Source organism: Microchirus variegatus (genome assembly GCF_963457635.1).
Source record: "Microchirus variegatus genome assembly, chromosome: 3".
NCBI lineage: Eukaryota > Metazoa > Chordata > Actinopteri > Pleuronectiformes > Soleidae > Microchirus > Microchirus variegatus.
In genome coordinates this window covers 11,823,976-11,847,879 of record NC_139804.1, presented here as the reverse complement: position 1 = coordinate 11,847,879, position 23,904 = coordinate 11,823,976, and the positions used below count along the sequence as shown (strand labels likewise).

Genomic DNA, 23,904 nt, shown 5'->3' with positions numbered 1-23,904 from the left:
CGATAATTCCAGCTTCTTCGATGTGAATATTTTAAAGTTTCTTTGCTACAAATAAACAAATTGTTAAAACTGACTTGTGGACAATTTCCAAGTTTGGGAATCGATGGATTAATGAAGAAAATGACAGTCTCAGCCCTTGTCTACACATTAAAATATAGATATGCGTCATTAAATGTTACCAACACCTGCATGAGTCAACTCTAAAAAACACTGACAATAATAAAAGAGGCTTGTCTACATTCTAAATAAGAGCAGAAATTTAGTCTTTCAGCTGTGGACAACGAAATATTTACAGTAGAAGGGACAGGCTGTACAAACAACTGCAAACAAGCACGGGATAATGACTTTCACATCATGACGAGGCCTCTTCTCGCCCCTAGCATATTCTGTTTTTTCTGCTTCCGGTCGGCCGTGTGCTTTTCCCTCCTGTCCGCCCTGAGACAAGCCAAAGACAGTCCATTATCAGTGTCACAATGGGGACATTTATGGTGTCACAGACAGCAGTGAAGACCGTAAAGGTAATAAATAAACAGCTTGAGGTTCAGACTCACCTTGTTTGGACTTGATGCTGTTTATAGTTTTTCTGATGGGAGTTAGCGATCAGGGACTTGTTTGCTGCCACTGTTGGGTTTTCAGTAGTAGCATCACCGTATGGCTTGAGTTTACCTTTGAGTTAAAAAACATGATTAGGTTTGTCAGACTAATATTGTAGCACGTTTACATAGAAACTGAAAGTCATTCGTACCTGTATGAGGTTTGTAGGTGAGGGGACGAGACAGACTCGCCTTCAGGTCAAAGTTGGTCTTCTGTGATCCGGGTGTTATGGAAGTGCTCGTGTTGCCGGTGAAAACAAACGGCCCTTTGGAATTCAGAGTGGAAAATACTTTAAAATGACTTCTGAAAAATAATTGTATGCCCTCTATACATATCTGGATTCAGACTTCACATGAGGACTTGCGCCACGGGTACCTGGAGTTTTTGTTGCAGAGAAAATTGAGGGTTTGATGTTGTCAGGCTTCACTGCAGCTGTAGTCTGTTTTTGTGGTGTACTGGATTCCACGCAGGGCGACATACGAGCAGGCGTCTTCATCAACGACCTCTTATACTCATTGTCATGAGTGGCCTCTGAGAACCTGCACATTATCACAGTGTATAACCGAATGTATAATCATAAAAATACTGTTTACCATTTATGTCAATTGCTACAGACACAGGCTGTGTTTACAAATAAGAGGTCAGGCCAGTTTTCATTGGGCTCCAAGAAATCAATGGGGGGGGGGGCATGAGTTTGAGAACTCTGGCCTAAGCAATCCTGATATATCAGATATCCACAAATCCCTGATATATATATATACATACACAAGGTTTCCCCAATATTATCGGCATGATATCGGTAGCAGCTTATATTGGTTTTAAAATATTATCAGCAAAAAGTTCAATATTGTGCACATAATATTATGCACTACAGCATCGATACAACCAGAAAAACTTGGTGGGCTTGGGCTGGGTATTGTCATGTTTATCACATTTATGATAAACAGCAAAAATGTGTTGCCCAGTCTGAATTTAATGGCTGTTTAAACATTATACATCTCCCGAGCGAGTTTCCTAGTAGCAGAACAAAAACTCACCGGACATTGATCCTGCGCGTGGAAAGGACAGACGGTCTGAACAGAGCGTCTTCCTTCCTAGCAGCTTTAGTGGCCGGGAGCAAAGTGTGTCTGCGTATGTCATCAGCTGGTTTCTTACCAACCAAAATGGGACTGAACATTGACACACAACTCTGGTTTGCCTTCTGTAGAAAGAACAGATTCATCAACCTCACTGCAACCTGGAAAAACGTCTGAATGTTAAGCAGACGATAGCACTCACTGCCTGAGATTTGCCAATGACTTGCTTCGGTTTGGAATTTTCTGGATGCTCCTGGAAAAAAAACAAGCATTATTAATAACCATTTACATTGATGTCAGTAACTTAAGGATTATCAGAACCTTCCGAGTACCTTCAGTTCTTTGGCTGAAGTTCTGTAGGTCTTCATCTGCTTGTTCTTCCTCTGAACATAAGAGTCAATGGACTCCATCTTGTTAAAATGTGCCTCGTGGAGTTTTTTGAAGTCTACGAAAGAGACATTTAAAGACATTTAAAGACATGAAAAAAATTTAAAGCAAGCAAACAATGTAGCCTCTTAAAGATATAACTGGAGGGTATTGAAAGATCACCTATAACTTACTTGGAGTGACAGGCTTCAGCTGCTTCTTTTTCTGCAGCAAGCCTTCGTGACGTGGAATTTTACCAGCTTTGGTTACAGCTATTGTTCCCTTTGCTGGGAAACGTACAATAAAAACACTTTTTAATCACTACATCTATGAATTTTGGGAATATTTAATAGCAGAAAACCAGATATGAACAATTTCAAATAACCAACAATGATATGAACCTGTATCTTCATCTTTCCCGTTGGCCTCCTGCTGCTGCTGCTGTTCATTGCCTGTGAGCTGTTCAGGAGACTCTGTTTCATTATGGGCAGAATCTTTGACAACAGACACTCTCCTCTTCTTTGCACCTCCAGCACCACAGGATGGAGCAGATGCTACCACCTCAGTGACATCCTTCAAGAAACAAAGGATGTTTTGGTTTACAAATCCTCCTGACTTCAAAGACATTGTTAAATCTCACATTGTGTACTTTCTGTGTCGCACCTCTACAGCAATCACTGTCAACTTGGTGTCACACTCGGTATCAGAGATCTTTCTCTTGGTACCGTTTCTCCTGCCTCGACGTGTGTTCACAAACACAGTGGTGCTGGGAACTGCCTCTGTATTTCCCTCAGCACTGTCCTCTTCTGCTTTTCCCTCCACCTGCACAGCAGCTCCATCCTTTTCTTGTCCCTGGAAAATGCAGACAATATTTTTAAAACAATGGCGATTTGTTGTATTCCTCTGTCTTGGTCTTCAATTATGCAAGAATTGTAACTGGTCAAAAATGATTGTAGATTAGAACTATTACAATTACTCCAATTATTTAATTGCCAACTACTTTGATTTTGTTTTGTCCACAAACCAACATTAATATATATATATATATATATGAAAACTTTATGCATGATGTTATCTTCGTTGTATGGCTCAGATGACATTCATTTTGGTGGAGAACGGATAAATGGCTCTTTTAATACTAAAGGTTGCAGACCCCTGATTTAGACTGTCCTGGCTGCATGCACAAGTCTAATAAACATTAACATGGAACAAAACAGCATCAGGATCGTAGAGAGGGAGTTATTTACCTGCTCATGTTGCTCGTTTTTGTTTGTCTCTCGTTGATAATGCTGCTTGATCAGTTTTAAGAGTTTATCCGCCTGGTTTCAAACAGAAAACGTAAGCTTAGCATAACCATCCCATTGGTTTACACACAACACACGTTAGCTTCGCATCACAAACAAACAAGCGTGTGTAATGGCGTGGTATCTTCCATTACCTTCAAGTTTGCTTTAAGTCCGAGCTCCTTGGCGAGTTTCCGCAGCTCTGTGTATTTCATAGAGTCCACGTCCATGTCTGCTGTGCTCCTTTTTATATAAGAAATCTACCACACACTCGCGCTTCTCTCCGACACGAACAGCCGCGGCTTCTGACGGTTAAAAAGAACCACACGTTCAAAACTCGACTCCTCCGACCGTTTGATTGGCCCCTGTCTGTGACCGGAAGTTCACCTCAGCCAATCAGAGCAGAGATGCATTTTTTGTCCGTTTTTTTTATTTTTTATTTTTATTTACTTATTTATTTATTTTTGAGTAAAGCTTTATTGGTAATCACTAACTGACAATCACAACAGCATCAAACAATAATATAAAAATAAAACACAACAACATGTGGGATTGTGTTGGGGTTGGGGTATATATCCAGATCAGACTTTTTTTAAAAGCGCTATATCGACATGATGAGCAAGTTAATTATATATAGGTTACTGCTAGGAACATTTTTGAATATCAGTCATTTGATAGATTCTTTGAATGTGGCGTTTGTTTGTTTTTTAAATGTCTTATAGTAATTTATATATATATAAATATATATATATATATATACACACACACATATATATATTATTTTATAGTATGTCTAATCTAAATTGTACCAGAAAAGAGTCACATGTTCACGATGAAAAAAAACACATAGTTAGTTGCAGAATGTAAATGTTCCATTTATATGAAGGACATATTTATAGATAACATCATTTACAGTGTAATATTTGTATTTGAAGTTTTAAGAGCAGCTCAATAACATCTATATTTGGAAAGAAGAGTAACTGAGTGATTCCATGTGTCCACTGTCCTGTCGCTCACTGTCCGTTCTCGAAACGTCCCTTCGGTTTTACACAAGATTGAACACTAAATATGTTTGAATACAGTTAAACAGTTGTTATGCTGTACGTAACTCGAATGCTCGTTCGAATGTAAATAAATAATAAAACAAAATAAAATCTGACGCTCCTCCAGATGGTGGCAGTATAGCGCAAAAAATAAAAACGACAGGAAGTTGTGCTGTTGTTTAATCGGCGTTCAAATTCAGAGGCGGATTTATCCGGCACCTAGTTAATTACAACTTTAGCATGGAGATCGATAACAGCGTGCCATTGACTTGTGTCGAAACTGTGGTATCAGCGGTAGGAAGTGTGTTTCTCTGCGCTCAGTGTAACACTGTCCTGGGAGACTCGCGTAGTGTCTGTGGAGACACGATCGACTCCATCATGTGTCTAAGTAAGTTCACTCCCTCTCTCACTGAGGTGTCCCTGTACTGTATTTGTTGACTCTTCATGGAGACTAAAACCTAACCCTAACCCGGGGATTTTAATTTTGGTTAGGACCTGAAACGGGTTAATTAAAAAATGGATGAAAAACAAAATAGGATAGGGTAGGAGTTTATTTATTTAACAGGGACAATGCACAACAAACATTAATCTCGTAAAACAAGGAAAAATGTATTGGGCCGGGTTATACCAAATTTGCTAATTTTCGCCTGTAGTCCCCGGGCAAGTAACTACTACAGATGAAAGAACAACAATATTAAAATCGTTGAGATATGACAGAATAAAAAGTGATGTGCCGGCCATAGTATTTTAGAAGTAGACAAAACAAACTAACAGAAACAGGGAACTAGAGCACAAGAGGCCTGTTGCACAAAACTAGGATAAGGGATGATGTTGCTTATCCTGGCTTAATTTATCCATTATCCGGTTGTTCAAAAGCAGGATATGTTATGACCTAAGTTACCATGGAGATTTAGCCTGGTCTGGAGCAGGCCTTATTAAATCTCATCCCTCATCTCAGCCAGCAGTCACCACAAATGAAAACCAATAGTTATTCCACTGCCTACTACACAATTTTTTCACATTCAACTATACCCACGGTCATGATCTAAACATTTGTGATTACAATAATCAATTAATCAATGAATTTAATAATTAATTATTATTTGTTATACACACAATAGAAAAATAAAAACACATCAAAGAGTAACATGATGTTGGTTTATTGAATAAGGATAAATCAAAGCAAGTATATCTGCATGAACTCTGTCTCTATGAGACAGAAAGCACAAATTCAAAGCATACATAAGAACATAAGAATATTACATACATGGAAGATAAGAATAAATGCACATTCAAAGGTCTGTATATAATACAGACCCCACATGTCTGCACATTGAAATGAATGCAGGACAATTCCATACACAAATGAAAAGACAAATGAATGGATGCCTTCCAGCAAGCTTGTATGCATACAGTATACACCACAAACATCATAAGAGGCCAAATATTAATGCATATTAACTGAAATGGATGGCAGGATTGTCCCAGTCCATGTCTGATGGCACTCTGGAAGCCCTCTACTTCCTCAGGCAGGACACATTGTGAACGACAGCACAGATAATGTGTAGGCATCCTAACGAACGCTGCAGTTGTCATGGTGAATCTGAGAATCTGGGATCGACACTGAGGTCTATTTGAGGACTTATCCAGGCTTGGTTTCACCTGGCTTGATGAATCCGTGTCCGATCATCCTGGCTTGGTCTTTGTGTAACCAACTGAGCCTGGACGCCTTTGTTTTGGATTCGTTGAACCAGGCTCAGTCATTCATCCTGGATATCTCCTACTTTTGTGCAAGGGGCCCAAGGTCATGAAGATGCACAACAGAGCTTAGCCCACAGCTCTCTCTTATTTTCATCACACATACAATCACAAGCATTCAAACACAAGCACATACATAGGCAACAGTCCAACCATCCCTGTTATGATTCTGTTAATCAATATATTGCAAGAAAATCACATAGCATCATCATGGTATCTGTCTAAATGAAGAAAACAAAAAGTTAAAAGTGCAGGTTGTTTCTACTTTGTCACAAGATAGAGAACAAAGTGCATAAAGTCTTTGTATTGAACGTAGATGGAGCGTCTCTTAACGTAGCTTTCCCCAACAGTATTCTGCTGTAAACGCCCTTTTCTTCAGCCTGGTAACTTCCGCCCAAGTTTCCCTCATTCATTTGAGCAGCGCTGCCATGAGGAGACATGAAGTCGCAACGCCCGGCAAGTGAAACTGGCAGGAACCGTTTAATTTATTACTTTAAGTATCAATATTTACGTATCCAATATCATTTTGCAGAAGGATGACGATATATCACCAAATCGATATTTTGACCCACCTCTAACACCCATTAATTTGGGCTTGGAACTGTCACAAGGAGTACACTTTGTGTGGCTCCTATAATGTCCAACTAACCTAATTAATGGGGAGCAATGGGGATTAGGTACTCCAGCCCTTCACTGGCCTGGATTCAAACTGGCAACCCTCCACTTACAAGCCAAGTTCGCTTTCCACTAGGCCATGGGCTGCCCCACATATTTTGTTTAGTTAGTTTCTTTTCCCCTGCCTTGTACCTGATGTGTCCACATGTGCTCGTCTCCCTCCAGGAACAACCCATGATGTTGTTGTCAGTGATGAAGTGGAGTTAGGACATCAAGGGGAAATAGCCAAATGGTGAGTGAGAGAGGCTACAGTGTTTTACTTTTCATTGCAGAATGAATTTTTGAACAAAGCATGCAGACTTCTAAGTCTTCTAAGTCAACCACACAGGTTCTTCAGTGTCTTCTGTAACCTATAACTGAAATATGTGTTTGTTGTCACTGGATTTGTTTGATTTCAGCATCTACAGTTCTCTAAAATGCTTTTGCTGTGACTCTGCTGTGGGCATAGTAATTCACTCAGCTCCATCTCGTCTGGCCTCGATTCGCTCCCTCTTTCTCCTCCACAAAGCAAACATCAATTGGTAAGCACTGCCGCTTCTGCTGAGCACACAAGCATATTGACGTTCGTGTACAGGTTTATTGCCGTCTGTCTGGAGAGGTTAAAATTAACAAAAGCCATTTGAGCATGATTTCAAGTTTTTTTCTTTTCAAAATTGTTAAATTCCCTTTCTTTCCTTGTATGGATGCAGACAATATGAAATATTATTAAAACATTTTATTTCGGTTTCTTTTCTATGCAGCTACATCCTTGGTAGCCAATCAGTGGTGAAAGCATATCCACTCTCACTTGACATGAAGCCACTCGGACCAAAAATTAACAAGGTGAGATAACATCTCATCATATTTGTTCAGGTGACATTGATTCATTCCTGTATCCACAACTATGCTTTGTTTTTGATATTTGATTGTCATTCTGTGGCAGGTGATGGAGCAGTTTACAGCACTTTTGGAGCATATGACACAAATAAAGAGGAGACTGGATAACTGCAGTGTGAACAGTTCATCAGACAGATAACGACTTGTACTGGGATGAGGCATCATGTTGTCTCCTTTAGGCTATAGTGTGAGTTGGGTGTGTGTGGTTTCTTTTGTCATGCAGGAATCAGTGCAGTGTCTGTAAGGCACATTAACCTTAATAATCCGTTTTGTCATTTGAAAAGAAGTACATGTTGACACTGAGCTATTTCACACAGGCAGTTTTTCAAAATGATTATTATTAAAATTAGTAAAAAAAGAGAAGAAACTTTAATAATATTGTGATTCTCTTGCTGTCAGTATCATTATTGTGGGTTTTTTGGTGACATTTCTGCGCCTTCTTAATGTGTGTTCTAATAAAGTGTGCTTCCTAACCAACTGCCCGACTACATGCCTGTGTGTCACAGCTGCTGCTGCTTATTCTGTACCCGGCAGTTTCAAGCTTCCTGAATGCAGTCTGGAAAAATAATACAATCGAGGAAAAAAAGACAGACTTGCAACAAATAAACACTAAATAAACACCAACACCCCACCATCCAATTGGCACCATGCTGCATTTTATTGCTGAATTTCTGATACAGATTTTTTTTTTAAGTTGATACAAAACCAGACAAGAGGCTCACACATAACAAGCATGCACACTTCCTCTGTCTAGAGTGCATAGTTTCTACACAGTCCATCCCTTAGTGGAAAAGTTGATCAACAAAGCAATGTCATTTATCTTTTTACCAAGACTTATATTTATTTATTTTTTCTTCACAGAAACAAATGTGTTGTTGAGCTGCTTTAGTTATATTTGACACAGCAGAGAATTAAGAGAAAAAAAACACCTAAAATACTCTCCATTATTTGTTTTCGTTTTTTTGGCAATATTTAGTCTGTAAAAACCATAATTGATGATCAAAACTACTCTGTCACCTTGTCACAGGACATCTGATCAGAATATTTCAATATCCTAATTACACTCATTCACATTACAAAGCTGGTTTTATTGCATGCAATACAAATCATTCATCATTCTGCTAAGTCATGCATATTTTTAGACCCATATTCATGTTGCTAGTCACCTACTTGCGTATAAGTTGTGATTATAAATCCCTACAAAGAGCATTACATGTTTTTTTTAAGTATACAGTATTCCAAGACAGGGTGGTGGTGATGATGATGATGATGATGGACATCAGTACATGGAGAGAAAGTGCTTTTCAAGTTCATTCAGTGAGTATGTTACAGCTACAGTTACTGAAAATCTACTAATGTTTGGTTTATGGCAGTAAAATGCTACAATTGAAGTTAAAGCATCTCTCATGTAATGACTGGTTTAGGATATTTTAGTCATGTCGGGGGAAAAAAAATACCAGACAGGGAAAATAGCCTCTGAAAAATATAAATTTTTATCTAAATTTGTCAGTGTGATCCCTTTACGCTACAACAGTACTCACATTTCAACTAGTTCTGCAGGAATAATCCCAAACCTTCAATAGTGATGCTGTTTACTCGCTCAGAAAAGTGACTCGTATATGGATTGATAGCTACAATAAGCATAAAAGAGAAGTTCCTTCTCCATGTCACGCTACAGAATCCTCTTAACATTTACACTCTGGCAATAAACTCATGCATTATTGGACGTTATTGCTTCTAAATCTTCTAATCAAATACAATTTTATGGATTAAAAAATATGATGCTCTGAATCCAGAAACTATGAGGTATTATGTACAATATGATGTCATGATGAGATCTTCAATCTGGGACCAACACTACCCTTCACATCCAGGCCAATCAGAAACAAGGTCTTCCTTCAATGTTACACCTCAGTCTTATTTCAATGAGCCTTTTGGCCGTCACCTAAACATAACGAAATTATTTCCACATTTAAATAGTGCGTGAATATATTTTAGGACATTTTCTAAAGATCAGACCTCTAAAAACATGCAGGACAAACTTACATTGAGCATATAATCCTGTGTAAAACAACTTCAATCAATCAATTTAATAATTGCATATGCTGATTGTGTTATACTTAAAGTTGCATTTCAGTTACCAAACCTGGAACAAAGAAGTGGTCTCACATTTATGATGTTAGGACAAAGCTGCATCTATGTGTTGGATTTAAAGTGTAATTAAACCACTATTTTCAGTGTTTATTTACATCAAGTATAACAGTTCAGTTTGGTTCCAATTTTTTGTGTTTCCTTGAGGAAAACCAAAATAACCATCCCCTATGTTCAAATTTTTGGCACCCTTCCCTTGGGTTACCAGAGTAAAATGGCCCGGTACAGTCAGGGTGGAGCTAGACTGACTCGGTTAATGCCATTGCACCAGCACAGTGTCACGCTGTATAATCGCACCTTTACCATTCCAAACCGAATGATACCATTGATGGAAACACAGCATTATTTTAAATGTTTAGTTACCCTTTAAAGATTTAACACCTCAGCATGTGCCACTGCTGATTTTTCCTCCGCAGTTTTGAGCTCCACCTTAGCCTAGAAATGGATTTCTCTATTCTTCTTAAAGCAAGCGTCACTACTGGTCATGCATGGCTACTATAACGCCAGTCCTGCTAAATAAGCTTATGCACATGAGTCTATACATATCTTAATGGAAGACATTGGTGATTTTGTTGCTTTCAAACAACTTGTCACTTGTTTATACAATATACAGTTTGGTCAACAATATGACAGTTAGGATCCAATATTGCACAAATCCCGGAAAAATTTGATATTTCTATCTTTATATTTATATTTTAAAGAAATCACACAGAAATGCGAAAAAGTGACACCAGGGTTTCCCTCAGATGTGAGAAATTTAAAAAAAAAATCAAGTGCTATGTCAGCACTGGTGTCTCTCAATGTACTGGACACACTGGACACTTGTGGCCAGGGAATTGGGCATGGCTTGTAGCCGAGACAGGTCAAAGGCTACCCAACCCCACATTGCTCCCCGGGCACAGGTAAGTGTTGCCCACTAGCGATGTGTGTAAAGTGTGGGTGAAATGCAGAGGTCTAATTGGTGTGTGTTTGTAAATAAAACTTATTATAAGTCTGGAATAATTTGTCTCATGGTTCATGGAATAAATGGTATCAAACATGGTTAAGTCTGGTTCAAAACAACATCCCAAGTATCTATTTTACAGTAATAAAACATAGACAAATGAAGGTGAAAATCAGGCCAAAATGCTACGACTTGAAAACGATGCATTTAGAACATATGCTGGACAAAGTTTAAACACTAAACAGGCCATTTTTGTAGGATCACTGGACTCGAGTATCTATGGGAAATATATCACCAGTCATATCTCTACTTGCAGTGTGTGGATAAACCTGCAGATGTGACAAAAACAGAGCATGACCCAAAATGAGTAAAAAATACTAATATGTAACCTTCCTTTAGAACAGATGCATAGGAGCAGTTAAAGTGGGTTTCTAAAAGTGGCTGAAGTGAAAGTATGTTACCGTGTGCATCATGTGCTTGTGTAGTTTCGATGTTCACCCGACAGCAACCTCACTTATTAACACTTAAACCAAATAAATTGAAAACTACTGTGCTGCTTCACTCTGTTTGGCACTGAGGTAGTGCAAAAGATGAAAACAAACCCCATGAGTCTAATTTAATCACAGGCCTTGATCTTTGCTACAGTATCTTGTGTCTTAACCTTTGCAGGAAAAAAAAAAAAGCAGAGCAGTTGATGTTGATGTTCATTTTCAAACAGCTTTGATCTCAATACAGTCACATTTTGCTTTTTAACAATTTAACCCCAATCTGACTCAAAACGCCCAAATCATGGAGACTTTCAGAGAAATAATGAGATTCCATGTGTTTTAAAGCCAGCTACAGAGATGTCGTGTGTGTGTGACGGAAGCCTGACTGGCCCAAAACCTTGGCAGACGTCCTCAGTGACGACCATACTGCAGAAACAGGCCAGGACAAGTGGGGATGCTGTGGAGGAGAGGACTGACGTCCCAGACACAGCAGGAAGGAGGACGCCAGTGTCCCCAAACCCCAAAAGAGGACATCTCGTCATTGACTGTTCATTCTTTACCTCTGCAGATGTGGGTTGTGGTGCGAGTCACCTGTAGATGGAGCTGATGTTCCTCCAGTCTGGGCTTCATCTGGTTTCATGACAACTGGAACAGCCATTCTTAAATTAAATTATAATACACACATTATTGCCATATAATTTCCAAATTAAATTCTAGAAAATAAAGATGTCGTCAGCAAGGCAGAGAATCAGAAAGACTTGACTATGGATGTGATGTTATGTAGACATCTGGCTATTGTTTGTAGCTGTAAAAATGTCAGAAAATCATTGTGATTACTAAATTCCTAAATAGACATTTTCAAATGTCTTGTTTGGACCAAAGACAATTGAATTCAGACATGAAATATTTACTTTGTGGGGCGAGAGCAGGTAAAAATTAGTTGTTTTCTTAAAAAAATTATTAAATGAAAAAAGATTATTTGTCAAAAAACCTGCAGTCAATTTTTAACTGATTAATTACCTAATAAAACCAATTAACATTTTTTTTAGATAGATAGATAGATAGATAGATAGATAGATAGATAGATAGATAGATAGATAGATAGATAGATAGATAGATAGATAGATAGATAGATAGACAGACAGATAGATAGAACAGTATAATGCTGTATATAAGCTAAAATAAGTGAAACAGCTCTGGTAAATGTAATGTCAATGCTAATTTAAAAGCTGGTGAGTAGAAAGCACTGACCTTGCTGCTGGTCCGAAATGCTACAGAGATGTTTCGGCTGTGGTTTGAGCAGCAGCTGCACACAATGGTAAACAAAAGCCAGGAAGAGGAAGAGGAGGCTCTTCCTCCTTTAGCTCTGACAAACTGTACACACGCTGGGCTTGTTCTGTAAAGAGGGCACGCGAAGTTGTGGGACGCATTTAGTTAAACGGTAAATCGTTACACCGACGGGTCTGCCCTCCCTCTCCTCCTACCCACCGCAGGAGAGGAGAAGGTCTCCTCGTCCCCTCCGCCCTACGCCATTTTCGCTCTGCTTGCTACTACGAACCAGCGCTAGCTAGATTCGTATTGTATAGCAGACGTGTCAATCAAAGTCAAAGCCCGCCCCGGAAGTACTTTTCACAATCAATCAAAATGATGGCTTGTAAATTTCACCCCATAAAGTTTCATGTTAAATTCAATAATCCGTCAGTTGCTTTTGGTCTTTCTATGTTCAAATAGCTATCGCTAACCAAAAAGCTAATGTACGAAGAAAAATAAAATCGCATTAAAATCTAATCAAAAAAAATTATTTTTGACTCGTGGGCCATCATTTTGAGACCTCTGATCTAACGCTAACCTGTTCTTACTTCTTTGAATTTTTCAGATTTGCTGCTTCCATGTAAATTTAATGCACAGCGAAAGCACTAACCCACCACAAGTTAAATGTGGTTTATCAACTCATGACTGAACCATCAATTAATTGACAACATATAAAAGCAAGAGAGAATAAACTCAAAACTCAACAGCTTCTCGATAAATGACATGGCACTTATTTTATTCAAATCAAACTCATGGTTCTCTTTCATACGCAGACCAACATTACAGTTATTAGTAACAAGGTTGAGTCGTTATGTGCAGCGCTGAGCAGCCGGAAGATTTTAACAAACTCACATTAAAAATTAAAAAGGTCAGACATTATCTCTCTCACTTTATATACACCAGCCTGTACAGACATTTTTTTGATTCCCCTTTATCATACAGAACTGGTCATTCATTCATTCATCGTCTACTGCATCATCCTCCGCATGAGAGTCGTTAATCCCAGATGACAGGGTGAACGGTCGAGTACAGTCTGGACAGGTCACAGATCATTTTTGTAGCAACAGTGAGCCAGAACATTATAAACAGAAGTGGCAGGACGTGACACATTTCGAGCATCGAGTCTTAGTGGGAAAAATATATTATTTAAACTAAGCCACAGCGGCAGTGAAATCCTTACACAAGCTTAACTTTAACCCCCATTATCACAGTTCCTAATATACATTTATCAAAATGATAAATGATCTGTGGCTCCAGGTTGTCACTGGCTTTTACAGATTAAAACTTAGTTTGTTTTCACTCCCAACAATTGAAACTGCAAATCTATTGGAAGTAAAAAGATTGACCTATGTCAAAGACAAAATACACTTACATGGCCTTTGGTTCCGCTTTACTGTTGAGATAATAACTTACAATGGACAAACAAAGCCATGGCACTTGAGTGTTGTAAAATACACAAACAGACAAAACCTAATCTCTGAAGCAGTTCCTGCTTCTGCTTCAGGGGACAAACTAGAAAAAGGAGACAGAAGCTCATGCTAACTTTAAAAACACTGCTCTGTTTTGAAGTAGAATGTCACACATTTCACTTTAAACCTTCGCATATTTCTACACATTAAGAAAATATCTGCATTAAAACATACATTGATTTGTATGAATAAACTTCCAAGCAAATAAGCTTTATTTATTTATACTATGCAATAAATCATAATTTAGCAGGCATACTAAATGTGACTCTACATAGGTTTTCTAATAAACACTATTTATGAAGGGAAATAAAATACAGCAATTTTAGTAACAACTTTAGATTTTGAATAGTTATAGTTATTTTTAATAGTTTCTTTCTTCTTTTTTTAAATGATGCTGCCGTCTATCAAATTCAGTTTTACTTTTGGCAAATAAATTAATCTAAAAAAAAAAAACCTCATGAATTCTATATTGGAGTGTGAGCCAGACAGAATGAGAAATCATTTCAGAGGCGTTTGATTATTTACATGGTAATATCAGGTACGATTGACTGCCACGTTATTACATTTTCATAACATCACAGTTTTCATCAATACCAGTATATTGTGATATTGCATAAAACAACCAAAGGCACAAAGTTTCCCTTTGTTTACAGTGTAAAGTCAGAAACTCAACATCTATGACACGATCTACCTAATGCTTGGTCTGACAATGTGTGCAGAGTGTGGGCCACAGCAGTCTGATGACGAGCTGGACGAGGCTCTGTACCGTACATCAACAACCGGCATGTTGAGGCTCCAAAGAGTAATATTTTTTTTTTTTTAAAGGAGAATAAACTTAATGCAGGAAGCGGATGCTCATTTTCTGTTCCACGTCCACCTTCTCCAAGACCTGAGAAAACAACAAAATCAAACAGGTTCAGTCAATTCATGTTGTGTGCATCTCAATAAATTAGAAAATCATGGAAAAGTTCATTTATTTCAGTAATTCAACTCAAGTAGTGAAACCCTGTATTATATAAATTCAATACACACAGACTGAAGTAGTTTAAGTCGTTGGTTCTTCTAATTATGACGATTTTGGCTCACATTTAACAAGAACCTAAAATTCAGTATCTCACACCATGGTAATTTAACCAACTTTCAGTGCTTCTTGCAGTGTGGGCAGGTGCCGAATCCTGCTGGAAAATGAAATCAGCATCTTCAAAAAGCTCATCAGCAGAAGGAAGCATGAAGTGCTCTAAAATATCTTGGTAAACAGGTGCAGTGACTTTAGTTTTCAAAAAAAACAGTGGACCAACACTAGCAGAGGACATTGCACCCCAAACCATCACAGACTGTAGAAACCACTGGACTTCAAGCAACTTGGGTAATGAGCTTCTCCACCCTTCCCCCAGACCCTAGGACCTTGGTTTCCAAATGAAATACAAAACTTGCTCTCATCTGAAAAAAGGACTTTGGACCACTGAGCAATAGTCCTTTTCTTCTTCTCCTTTGCCCAGATAAAACACCTCTGACACTGTCTGTGGTTCAGGAGTGGCTTAACAAGAGGAATACCACAACTGTTGTCAAATTCCCTGACACGTCTGTGTGGCTCTTGATGCCTTGATCCCAGCAAAGGGGCCATTTTTTGAGATACTGAATTTTGGGTTCTTCTGAGCCAAAATCACCACAATTAAAAGAACAAAGATGTAAACTACTTCAGTCTGTGTTTATTGAATGTATATAATACACAAGTTTCACTATTTGAGTTGAATTACTGAAAGAATTGAACTTATATTCTAATTCACAGAGATGTACCTGTATATAGCAATATTATAAAATAGATTTTGTTATATCAAATATTAGACACTAAGCAGATAATTATAACCTTTACAAATAAACATTAAACCTTTAGTGGATGAGGATAATGCATTTTGTGCTCACTCTTACTAGAACTGTTGCGAGTATGTCGCAATATCGTGATATTGAATAAAAACAATAAAATAATATTGTACAAGTTATTTTTGCAATTTCTTTCTTGTGACAAATATACTTATTGTAAGTCGCTTTGGACAAAAGTGTCTACTAAATGCAACTGTATAAAAACTGAAATTAATTTTAAAAAATGAAATATTTCAATATTTCACATGGCAATATACTACATTTGAGACACCAAATATCGATTTATTTTAGCATAGAATGTTCAACTAATGTGAGGAGTCCAGCGCCCTCTGACCACGGGACTTGCCTTGATGAACTCATTGAAGGAAATGGAGTTATCTCCGTTGGTGTCAGCCTCCTGGATGGTTCTATCAGCAATGCTGCCGAGCTGTTCATCAGAAATGTTCACTCCCACCATCATTCTTAACACCTGCAAAGAAGGAACAACAAGTCTCTTTATGGTTCTTGGAAATCTGTGAAAACAGATTGCAGTACACATTTAATACAAACCATGGTGTTTATGCCCTAAACAGTATTTTAAATCCCTGCACAGGGCAAATTGTAGGTATTGGAATTTAATGTGAAAGATAAATAACATGTACATTCATTCTCTGAAAAACAGGAAAACAAACATTACTTCCCTATTGCATGTTTTGAGTCCAACAGGCTAGTGCATCACATGATGCAAGGCAGGCGACACAAATGTTTAGTGCAAAACATGAGATTTGTCTGAGTCACTGAACCCACAGCCAACAGTAATTACAGGTGACACAATGTCACTGAAACCGACATGGTTTCACACAGGGGCAACAAATAAGATGGAGGAAGACAAAATACAGGATATTAGAGCGTCTGACTGAATCACCCTGTAGTTACACAGATATCACATCATTATCAGCGAAAGGGCAAAGTCTTCTCTCTGACATGATCATGATTGAAAGACTTCTCTGTGAAGAGCACTTTGCAATACGCGTTACATAATAACATCGGTTCTCATGTCAAGCATTAGATGAATGGCAAAGTATTCAGGCAATAACGGATTTTCTGTAGCCTGAATAGAATCATTTGTGAATGTGTCTGGTATTGGCCTCAGATACACGTCCCTAGCACTTTTTATGATCAACAACTTAAAATTTGTTCTGCTGCCTGTCTGTGTTTTGGAGGTGTGTGTGTGTGTGTGATGGGGAGGGGAGGGGCTATGACGGAAAGTTGTGTGGGTCTGTGCCTGTGCGTTCTGGTCAGAGTGTGACTGCAGTACAGCAGGAGGTGAGACGAGAAGTTTTCTCACGATAAAAGTTTTGTTTATGAGGTTGTGGTGTATGGTTCGTGACCGAATACTGTAGAGCATCTCAAGATGTATTCTAAGCATAAAATGTGTTATTTTTCCTTTTCCCAAATAGGAGTGTCAGAGCCACTCAATGCACTGTAATGCAGTCCATATTGTAATGAAACGTCAGACGGATGAATACTTGTACCCAGCACTTTTCAAACCACACTCAAGCTTATGGTTATTGACCCCGGCACTTCTAAAACCAAATGGATGCCCTTGGTGTTTGGTATCCTTCTGGTCATTTTATTTATTTATTTTTTTTAATTTCTGAGCCGCAAAACACTGACAAAAAAAAAAAGATTCGATAAACATTAATTTAAAAAAAAAAAAAAAAAAAAAAAAACGTAACCAGATGAGAGCCGTTTCCAGACAATTCACCCAATTTTTTTTTTGAAGAATTAAACGAAAAAAATGTTCTCATTATCAACTTGTTTATTTTGATGCCCAGCATCTGTAACGGATGCCCCCTGGACGCCTCCTTCGGGAGGTGTTCTGGGCATGTCCCACCGGGAGGAGACCCAGAGGAAGACCCAGGACACGCTGGAGTGACTACGTCACTCAGCTGGCCTGGGAACGCCTTGGGGTCCCCCCGGAAGAGCTGGAGGACGTGTCCTGCGAGAGGGAGGTCTGGGCGTCCTTTCTCAGACTGCTGCCCCCGCGACCCGGCCCCGGATAAGCGGTAGAAGATGTATGGATGGATCGAACTCGATTTTTTTTTAAAATAAAATAAATAATATATAATGATATAAATATATAATCAATAATATAAATAGTTTACTATCAAAAAATACTAATATTTGAAATTTCAACTGGGTAAATGTTTGTGTCTGACTTTCAAAACACATGTTAAATCAGTTAAATTTCACCATCAAACAGATTTAATTATAGTTAAACTACAGTTTCCAGTGACTTCTCCATGACTCAGCGCCTTATTGACTCACTCACCTGCAGGAGCTCATCCCGAGAGATTTTGTCATCTCTGTCCAGGTCATACAGACGGAAAGCAACTGAAAACAAACAAAAAAAACAACATAAAAATAGATAAGTCATGAGACAGAGTTAAGTCCCGATAATGAAATTATCCCTAAAAGTTTGTGAACGTGGTCACCAGCTCCACTCGGACACGCCCATCTCTATACTCACACAGCAGCTTGTTTGTTCTGCTGTTGAGCGGCTCACTGTTGGCGAGATTCTTATTCTTCTCATTGTCCTCAACTGGTCTGAAGTGAGCCAAGGTTCTCATGAAGCCTCTGAAGTTGACCTGGTCCTCTCTAAAAAACACATGCACGCGCACACACACACACACACACACATAACAGTTACATGAGAGTAAGAATTTATTGTACATGTCTCGATCTGGAACAGATACAATATAAACAATGACTGATCCTTCTGTGCTGACACGGGTTACCTTTATCCTACAAATGATATGGATGAATGTGTGGGAAACAAAGGAAACTCAAACTGGTTGTAACCAAACACCATTTCACAGAGAAAAACTCTTCACTTTCTTTGTTAAGTCATTCTAAAGCAAATGAGCCAAAACCATAGTTAAGAGACCTGAAATGCCACAGCTATGATTTCGATGCTCCCACACATCTGACTTTTTGGGATTTTATGATAATCTCAGCAACGGTCCAGCATCAAAACATTGAAAATAAACCTTTCATTGCACTGCAAGTTAAAGAGAGTGGGATGTGGATGATTGGCATCGACCTTACGGTCAGGAGAAACAAGTTATAGCGCTTGTCCACTATAGAGTTGTACCAGGGCACGGCTCTATGAGGTTTGGCTCTTTTTCTATTATTAGAGTACCGCCTGAAAGTGGGCAGAGTCATAATGCCATGGCTGAACGAATCTGCCGTAATGTTGTTTAATATGCGACACAAACATTTATAATGTCAGACAAAATATGTTCATTTTGGTGTGCTGATTAGAATCAGTTAATTAAAAAGATTAGTTCAGTACTTCCTGCATGAGCGGAGCACCAATTCCGACTGACACAGTCACTGAACTGAAATACTAGGCTGAACGTACTATGATTTGGCTCACAATTGCTGGCTTTTAGGCAGTACTGTCGTCAAACAAAGAGACTTTAGACATTTCCTTGCTTAATGTTGGAGATGTTTGGTTTGATTCTTGTGTCAGATGTCAAGCTCATGACTCATAAGTGCCATTAGTAGACTTCTGCCTTTACTTTTGTGAATGACTTCCAATTTAGTATTTTCAGTAATTATCTGTGTAGCTTTTTGAAGCAGGCAAATAATATCACTTTTAGAAAACAGGTATCACATATGCAGTCAGGGGTTGCTTTATAACAACAAATGGTTGACGTGAAAAGCTTTAATGGAACAGGAATGTTCTGATCGTTGGCTGCAAACTTTACACATGTCCGTTAGTTTGAAAATTGTTGAAAATAAACCTAGAGAACGTGATCCAGTATCAAAGAAGTGGCTGGACTATGAAATGCCGATAAAACTGTAAAAGGTGACGTCAGCAACTGCAGCTTATTTTGATTGAGTTTTGTTTTGGTGTCCAGAGTAACAGTTGATATACAGTTGTGCTCATAAGTTTACATACCCTGGCAGAATATATGATTTCTTAACCATTTTTCAGAGAATATGAATGAAAACACAAAAACTTTTCTTTCACTCATGGTTAGTGGCTGGCTGAAGCCATTTATTGTCAAACAACTGTTTACTCTTTTTAAATCATAATGAAAACACAAACGACCCTGATCAAAAGTTTACATACCCTGGTGATTTGGCCTGATAACATGCACACAAACACACAACTTGACACAAACAGGTTTGAATGGCTATTAAAGGTAACCATCTTCAGGAAAGGGATATAAGAAAATATCAAAAGGAATTGGGAATGCTAATCATCAGTGTTCAAACTCTAATTAAGAAGTGGAAAATGAGGGGTTCTGTTGAAGCCAAACCACGGTCAGGTAGACCAACTCAAATTTCAGCCACAGCTGCCAGGAAAATTGTTCGGGATGCAAAGAAAAACCCACAAATAACTTGGTTAGAACCCTTAGGAGCACAACTGTAGTTGTTGAACTAACCTGACATCTCCACTTGTCAATCATTTTTTAGTATTTCCAACTCCATTCATTGATTTTCAAAGCTGATAAAACAAACTGCTGCCAAGCAAATGCTGTGGTGTACATAAGCCTATGCTAGTTTTATTTACTAAAAAGAAGTCAAGCTGTACGTTTTGGTCTGGTTTAGATCTGTGATCACTGTGACTAAAATGCAACCTACGCAATAAAGATCTGACACAGACAGCAGATCGAGAGATGACTGAAACAACTCACCCTTCAGGGAAAAACGCATTGATGATTCTGTCTCCCAGAGGATTAATGGCCAACTCTGGGATCCTCTGGAAATCTTCTCGACTGCATACATCAGGAGACATAATGGAAGAAAATATTAATTCATTCTGGAATTTTAAAATGTATTTCACTTCACTGGCAGAACAGTAAGGTTGTTGTTTGATCAAAAGTCACCTTGGACATGAATGAGGCTACACTGGACTGTGAGCTGTGACTTGGAACAAGAACAAGTGAAGCCAATAACTTGTTTTGTGTAAACGCAACGTCTCTGAAAATAATTAAGTTTTCTTCAAAGACCCACAAAATAAAAAACAAAATAAAACAGTTTTCGAATCTATCCTTGGGCAACTGATCTGCAAATGAAAATGCTTGGACACTAATGTCCAAACAGAAGTTTTTGAAGCTTTAATGATTACCTGCTTCTTCACCTATTGCTTGTTCTGCCCAGAGATTATGAGGAACATTAACTAGAAGTTAATCAAACACCAAAGAAACATCACCCTGCAATTTAACCGATTATTCAGATTCAGAATACTTTATTAATCTCCGGAGGGGGGAGAGAGTTTTTACTCAGTTAATTGAGACTGCAAAACTGATAGTTTGATTATAATTGTAGTTGATTATAGTTGATAATAAAAAGATCTTTCCAAAACTGTGCCTTTAAAGTCCTTTTTCCGATGACAATATGTTGTCATGCTGAAATGACAGAGGAATAAATGTTCCTGCAATTTTATCCAACTTACCCTAGTGTTTATAATTCAGTTATTGGACACTCTTGCCACTCATGTCTCCCGTGTGTCTCTCTCTGGTGTTTAGTGAGGTTACATTCACAGTGGTGGTTACATACTTACCTAAGGGTGCCATTTTCACCTTTATCCAGACTAGTGAAGCGACTGTACAGACGAGTTATCTGACTGTGGGAGACTGTGGGTAAGAAAACACAGAGACATAATAATTTACTCAGAAATGACTAGAGGGTAACAGAGATACACAGCTACAGGCAAGAAAAATATTTCACCTATAAACTGGACCTCAGTGACAATCATTTTCAGGTCGCATTGTTACGCACAGTAATGGAATAAGTATAGTAAAAAAAGAAAAACATGTATGTAGAAAATAGTCATTATATGTTAAAAAACACTTAAAGACCACTTAACACTTGCAAAACATGGCTTAAGCTTAACTCATGATTACTGAAAAAGATGTTGATCAGTATTACCCATATGACACAATCATATACTCAATATTTTTGCAAAATATGTGTCACTGGTGATTCCCACACCGAATGTTAATGTGGAATATGAATTAGCAATTCCCACATCCCCCATCGTATTGTCGTTGTAACATTCACCGATTTCATCGTGTATTGTGGGTTATCCTGATATCGTGAAGACCCACTTGAAGTTACCAGTTAAAATGGTGTGGCAAATGGAGATAAACAGATGTTTAACTGGAAAGCAATGTTGACAGATTGGGGAAATGTCTAAATCTCCATCATATGAGTTGGTGTAGAGTTCGACTTACAGCCCGTTTCCTTCTTAATTTCTTCAATCTCCTCTTCTCGTAGTAACGTGGACGCCCTGGATCCCATGATGTAAAGTTAGAGACAGTTACGGTTAACTAGCAACCGAAGAATCTCGAGAATCCCGGAGCTACGTTAAAGTTAGCAAACAGGCTAACCTAGCAAGCTAATACAAGCAAGCTTAAACGCTAAAGGTCGACTCTGTACAAACCGCGGCTAACTATCACGACTGTCCCCTCTCCTTCAGATGGTTTTAAACGACTACTACTATGACCTAAACATATGTTTTTCCTCTGCTGTGTCGCGGTTTCATACTGCAGGGCTGGGTTTCGGTCAAGTTGTCCTCCTACTTTATGACACAGGTGGGCGGGGACTAGCAACCAGGCCACCTCCCTACAGGACAAGTCCCAAAGTGTATAGGTAGCCAGTCTTTCTGCCTGCTCAAAAACTGACCTAAAATAAATCAAGTCAATATTTACACCGATTAAAACGCTGTGCAATACATTCAAAGAGGAGAAGCAAACAGTAGGTGAGCACATATATGTCAGCCATCAAATAGTGAAGGAAAAAGTAGAATAAATAAATGAAACATATTCTTTCTATCGTAAGACGTGTCAACATTTCGCCACTAGATGTCGTCATTTAATTATTTCATACGTGGCTCTACCTAATTCACAGGTGGTTGTCCACCTGTGAGTCAAAACCTCCACCATTCGAGCCAACAGTCTGACAATTATGTGGCTCAGAGACCATTAACATACACATTATGGGCTGTTGTCTTTGATCTGCTCTTCCCATTCACTTCCCATGACAAAAATCAACTGTGCGTTTACTTTGATCTGTATCCATTCTTACTTAGGGCCAAACAATTTATCAAAATTGTATCAAAACCGCAATACAGCTTATTGCAATGTTCAAATCGCAGGAGGTGCAATATCTCTAAAAGCCAATATGTGTGTCAAAATACCATTTTAGATAAAATATTGTCCTGAACCTATACACATTATATTCTACAGACTAAAGGAAACATATTTAGGGTTCGAGCACGACTGTGCAAGACTGTGCTAAAGACACGCTGTTAGCATGAAGATATGTAGGGCTACGGTAAACTCTTATAACTTTGCAATGAAAAGTCCGATCTGAACCAAACGTGCAGTGATTGATGATGGGCTATTGCTGAAGACGCCCATGCAAAAACCGTCAAGTTTGAAAACTTCGCCTCCTGGTGGTGACAGAAAATAAACAAAAAAAAGCTTTCTTAACGCTTTCGGGAATAACTTTTACAGAGATTATCGTATCCAACTCAAAATTGGTGAAAACACTCAAAACACATGGTAGATGTTGTGTGTTGAATATGATAGAGCATTGTTTAACGGTGTTCCAACAATCAGGGTGCAAATTCGGATTTTTGTGACAAAAAAACAAACTGTTATAACCTTGCGAATCCTCTTCCGATATGGACCAAACTTCCTTGTATTGATGATACTCCAGCCTCAAAGACATCGATGTGAAAATATTACATTTCGGAAACAAAGCCCCCTGGTGACAGCAGACAGAATTACATTTGGTATTTGAATTAACCTGTCGAAGTTATTGAAGATTTTTTTAAATGTTGCATGCTGTACGAGATAGGAGGCGCCAAAGTTGGCGAAAATTCAGATTTATTGCAACACTCAACTGAACGAAACTCTTATAACTTTGCAATGAAAAGTCCGATCTGAACCAAACGTGCAGTGATTGATGATGGGCTATTGCTGAA

The 23,904-nt window shown here is 38.4% G+C and overlaps 3 protein-coding genes across 3 annotated transcripts; 1 reads left to right on the top strand and 2 right to left on the bottom strand.

Annotated features, from left to right (window-relative positions):
- Positions 1-139: 139 nt before the first annotated feature.
- On the bottom strand, positions 140-3,596 carry nusap1 (nucleolar and spindle associated protein 1). The gene is made up of 12 exons (XM_083886819.1): positions 3,475-3,596; positions 3,284-3,355; positions 2,700-2,888; positions 2,438-2,609; positions 2,231-2,323; positions 2,003-2,115; positions 1,873-1,923; positions 1,632-1,795; positions 970-1,133; positions 746-859; positions 552-666; positions 140-435 (listed from the first exon to the last, which is right to left on the bottom strand). The coding sequence occupies exons 1-12, from the start codon at positions 3,547-3,549 to the stop codon at positions 348-350; spliced, it is 1,410 nt and encodes a 469-aa protein (XP_083742945.1). The 5' UTR covers positions 3,550-3,596; the 3' UTR covers positions 140-347.
- A 1,006-nt stretch (positions 3,597-4,602) lies between these two features.
- On the top strand, positions 4,603-7,810 carry oip5 (opa interacting protein 5; the record flags this gene model as incomplete). The annotated part of the gene is made up of 5 exons (XM_083886818.1): positions 4,603-4,750; positions 6,961-7,027; positions 7,194-7,316; positions 7,536-7,617; positions 7,718-7,810. 5 exons carry the CDS (start codon positions 4,603-4,605, stop codon positions 7,808-7,810), a joined length of 513 nt encoding a protein of 170 aa, XP_083742944.1.
- A 5,489-nt stretch (positions 7,811-13,299) lies between these two features.
- Positions 13,300-22,478, bottom strand: chp1 (calcineurin-like EF-hand protein 1). Its single transcript, XM_083886549.1, has 7 exons — positions 22,148-22,478; positions 21,475-21,547; positions 20,606-20,686; positions 18,427-18,554; positions 18,229-18,290; positions 16,261-16,383; positions 13,300-14,922 (listed from the first exon to the last, which is right to left on the bottom strand). The coding sequence occupies exons 1-7, from the start codon at positions 22,212-22,214 to the stop codon at positions 14,869-14,871; spliced, it is 588 nt and encodes a 195-aa protein (XP_083742675.1). The 5' UTR covers positions 22,215-22,478; the 3' UTR covers positions 13,300-14,868.
- Positions 22,479-23,904: the final 1,426 nt, after the last annotated feature.

Excerpts from the sequence above, each read along its gene's own strand:
- nusap1 (XM_083886819.1), bottom strand. The coding sequence starts at position 3,549 with ATGGACGTGGACTCTATGAAATACACAGAGCTGCGGAAACTCGCCAAG. Across the intron at positions 1,924-2,002 it reads CTTCAGCCAAAGAACTGAAG|GAGCATCCAGAAAATTCCAA; the intron begins GTACTCGGAAGG and ends TTTTTTTTCCAG. Across the intron at positions 667-745 it reads CACCTACAAACCTCATACAG|GTAAACTCAAGCCATACGGT; the intron begins GTACGAATGACT and ends TTTAACTCAAAG.
- chp1 (XM_083886549.1), bottom strand. The coding sequence starts at position 22,214 with ATGGGATCCAGGGCGTCCACGTTACTACGAGAAGAGGAGATTGAAGAA. Across the intron at positions 16,384-18,228 it reads CTCGGGATGAGCTCCTGCAG|GTGTTAAGAATGATGGTGGG; the intron begins GTGAGTGAGTCA and ends CCTTCTTTGCAG. Across the intron at positions 14,923-16,260 it reads CCTTCAATGAGTTCATCAAG|GTCTTGGAGAAGGTGGACGT; the intron begins GCAAGTCCCGTG and ends TTGTTTTCTCAG.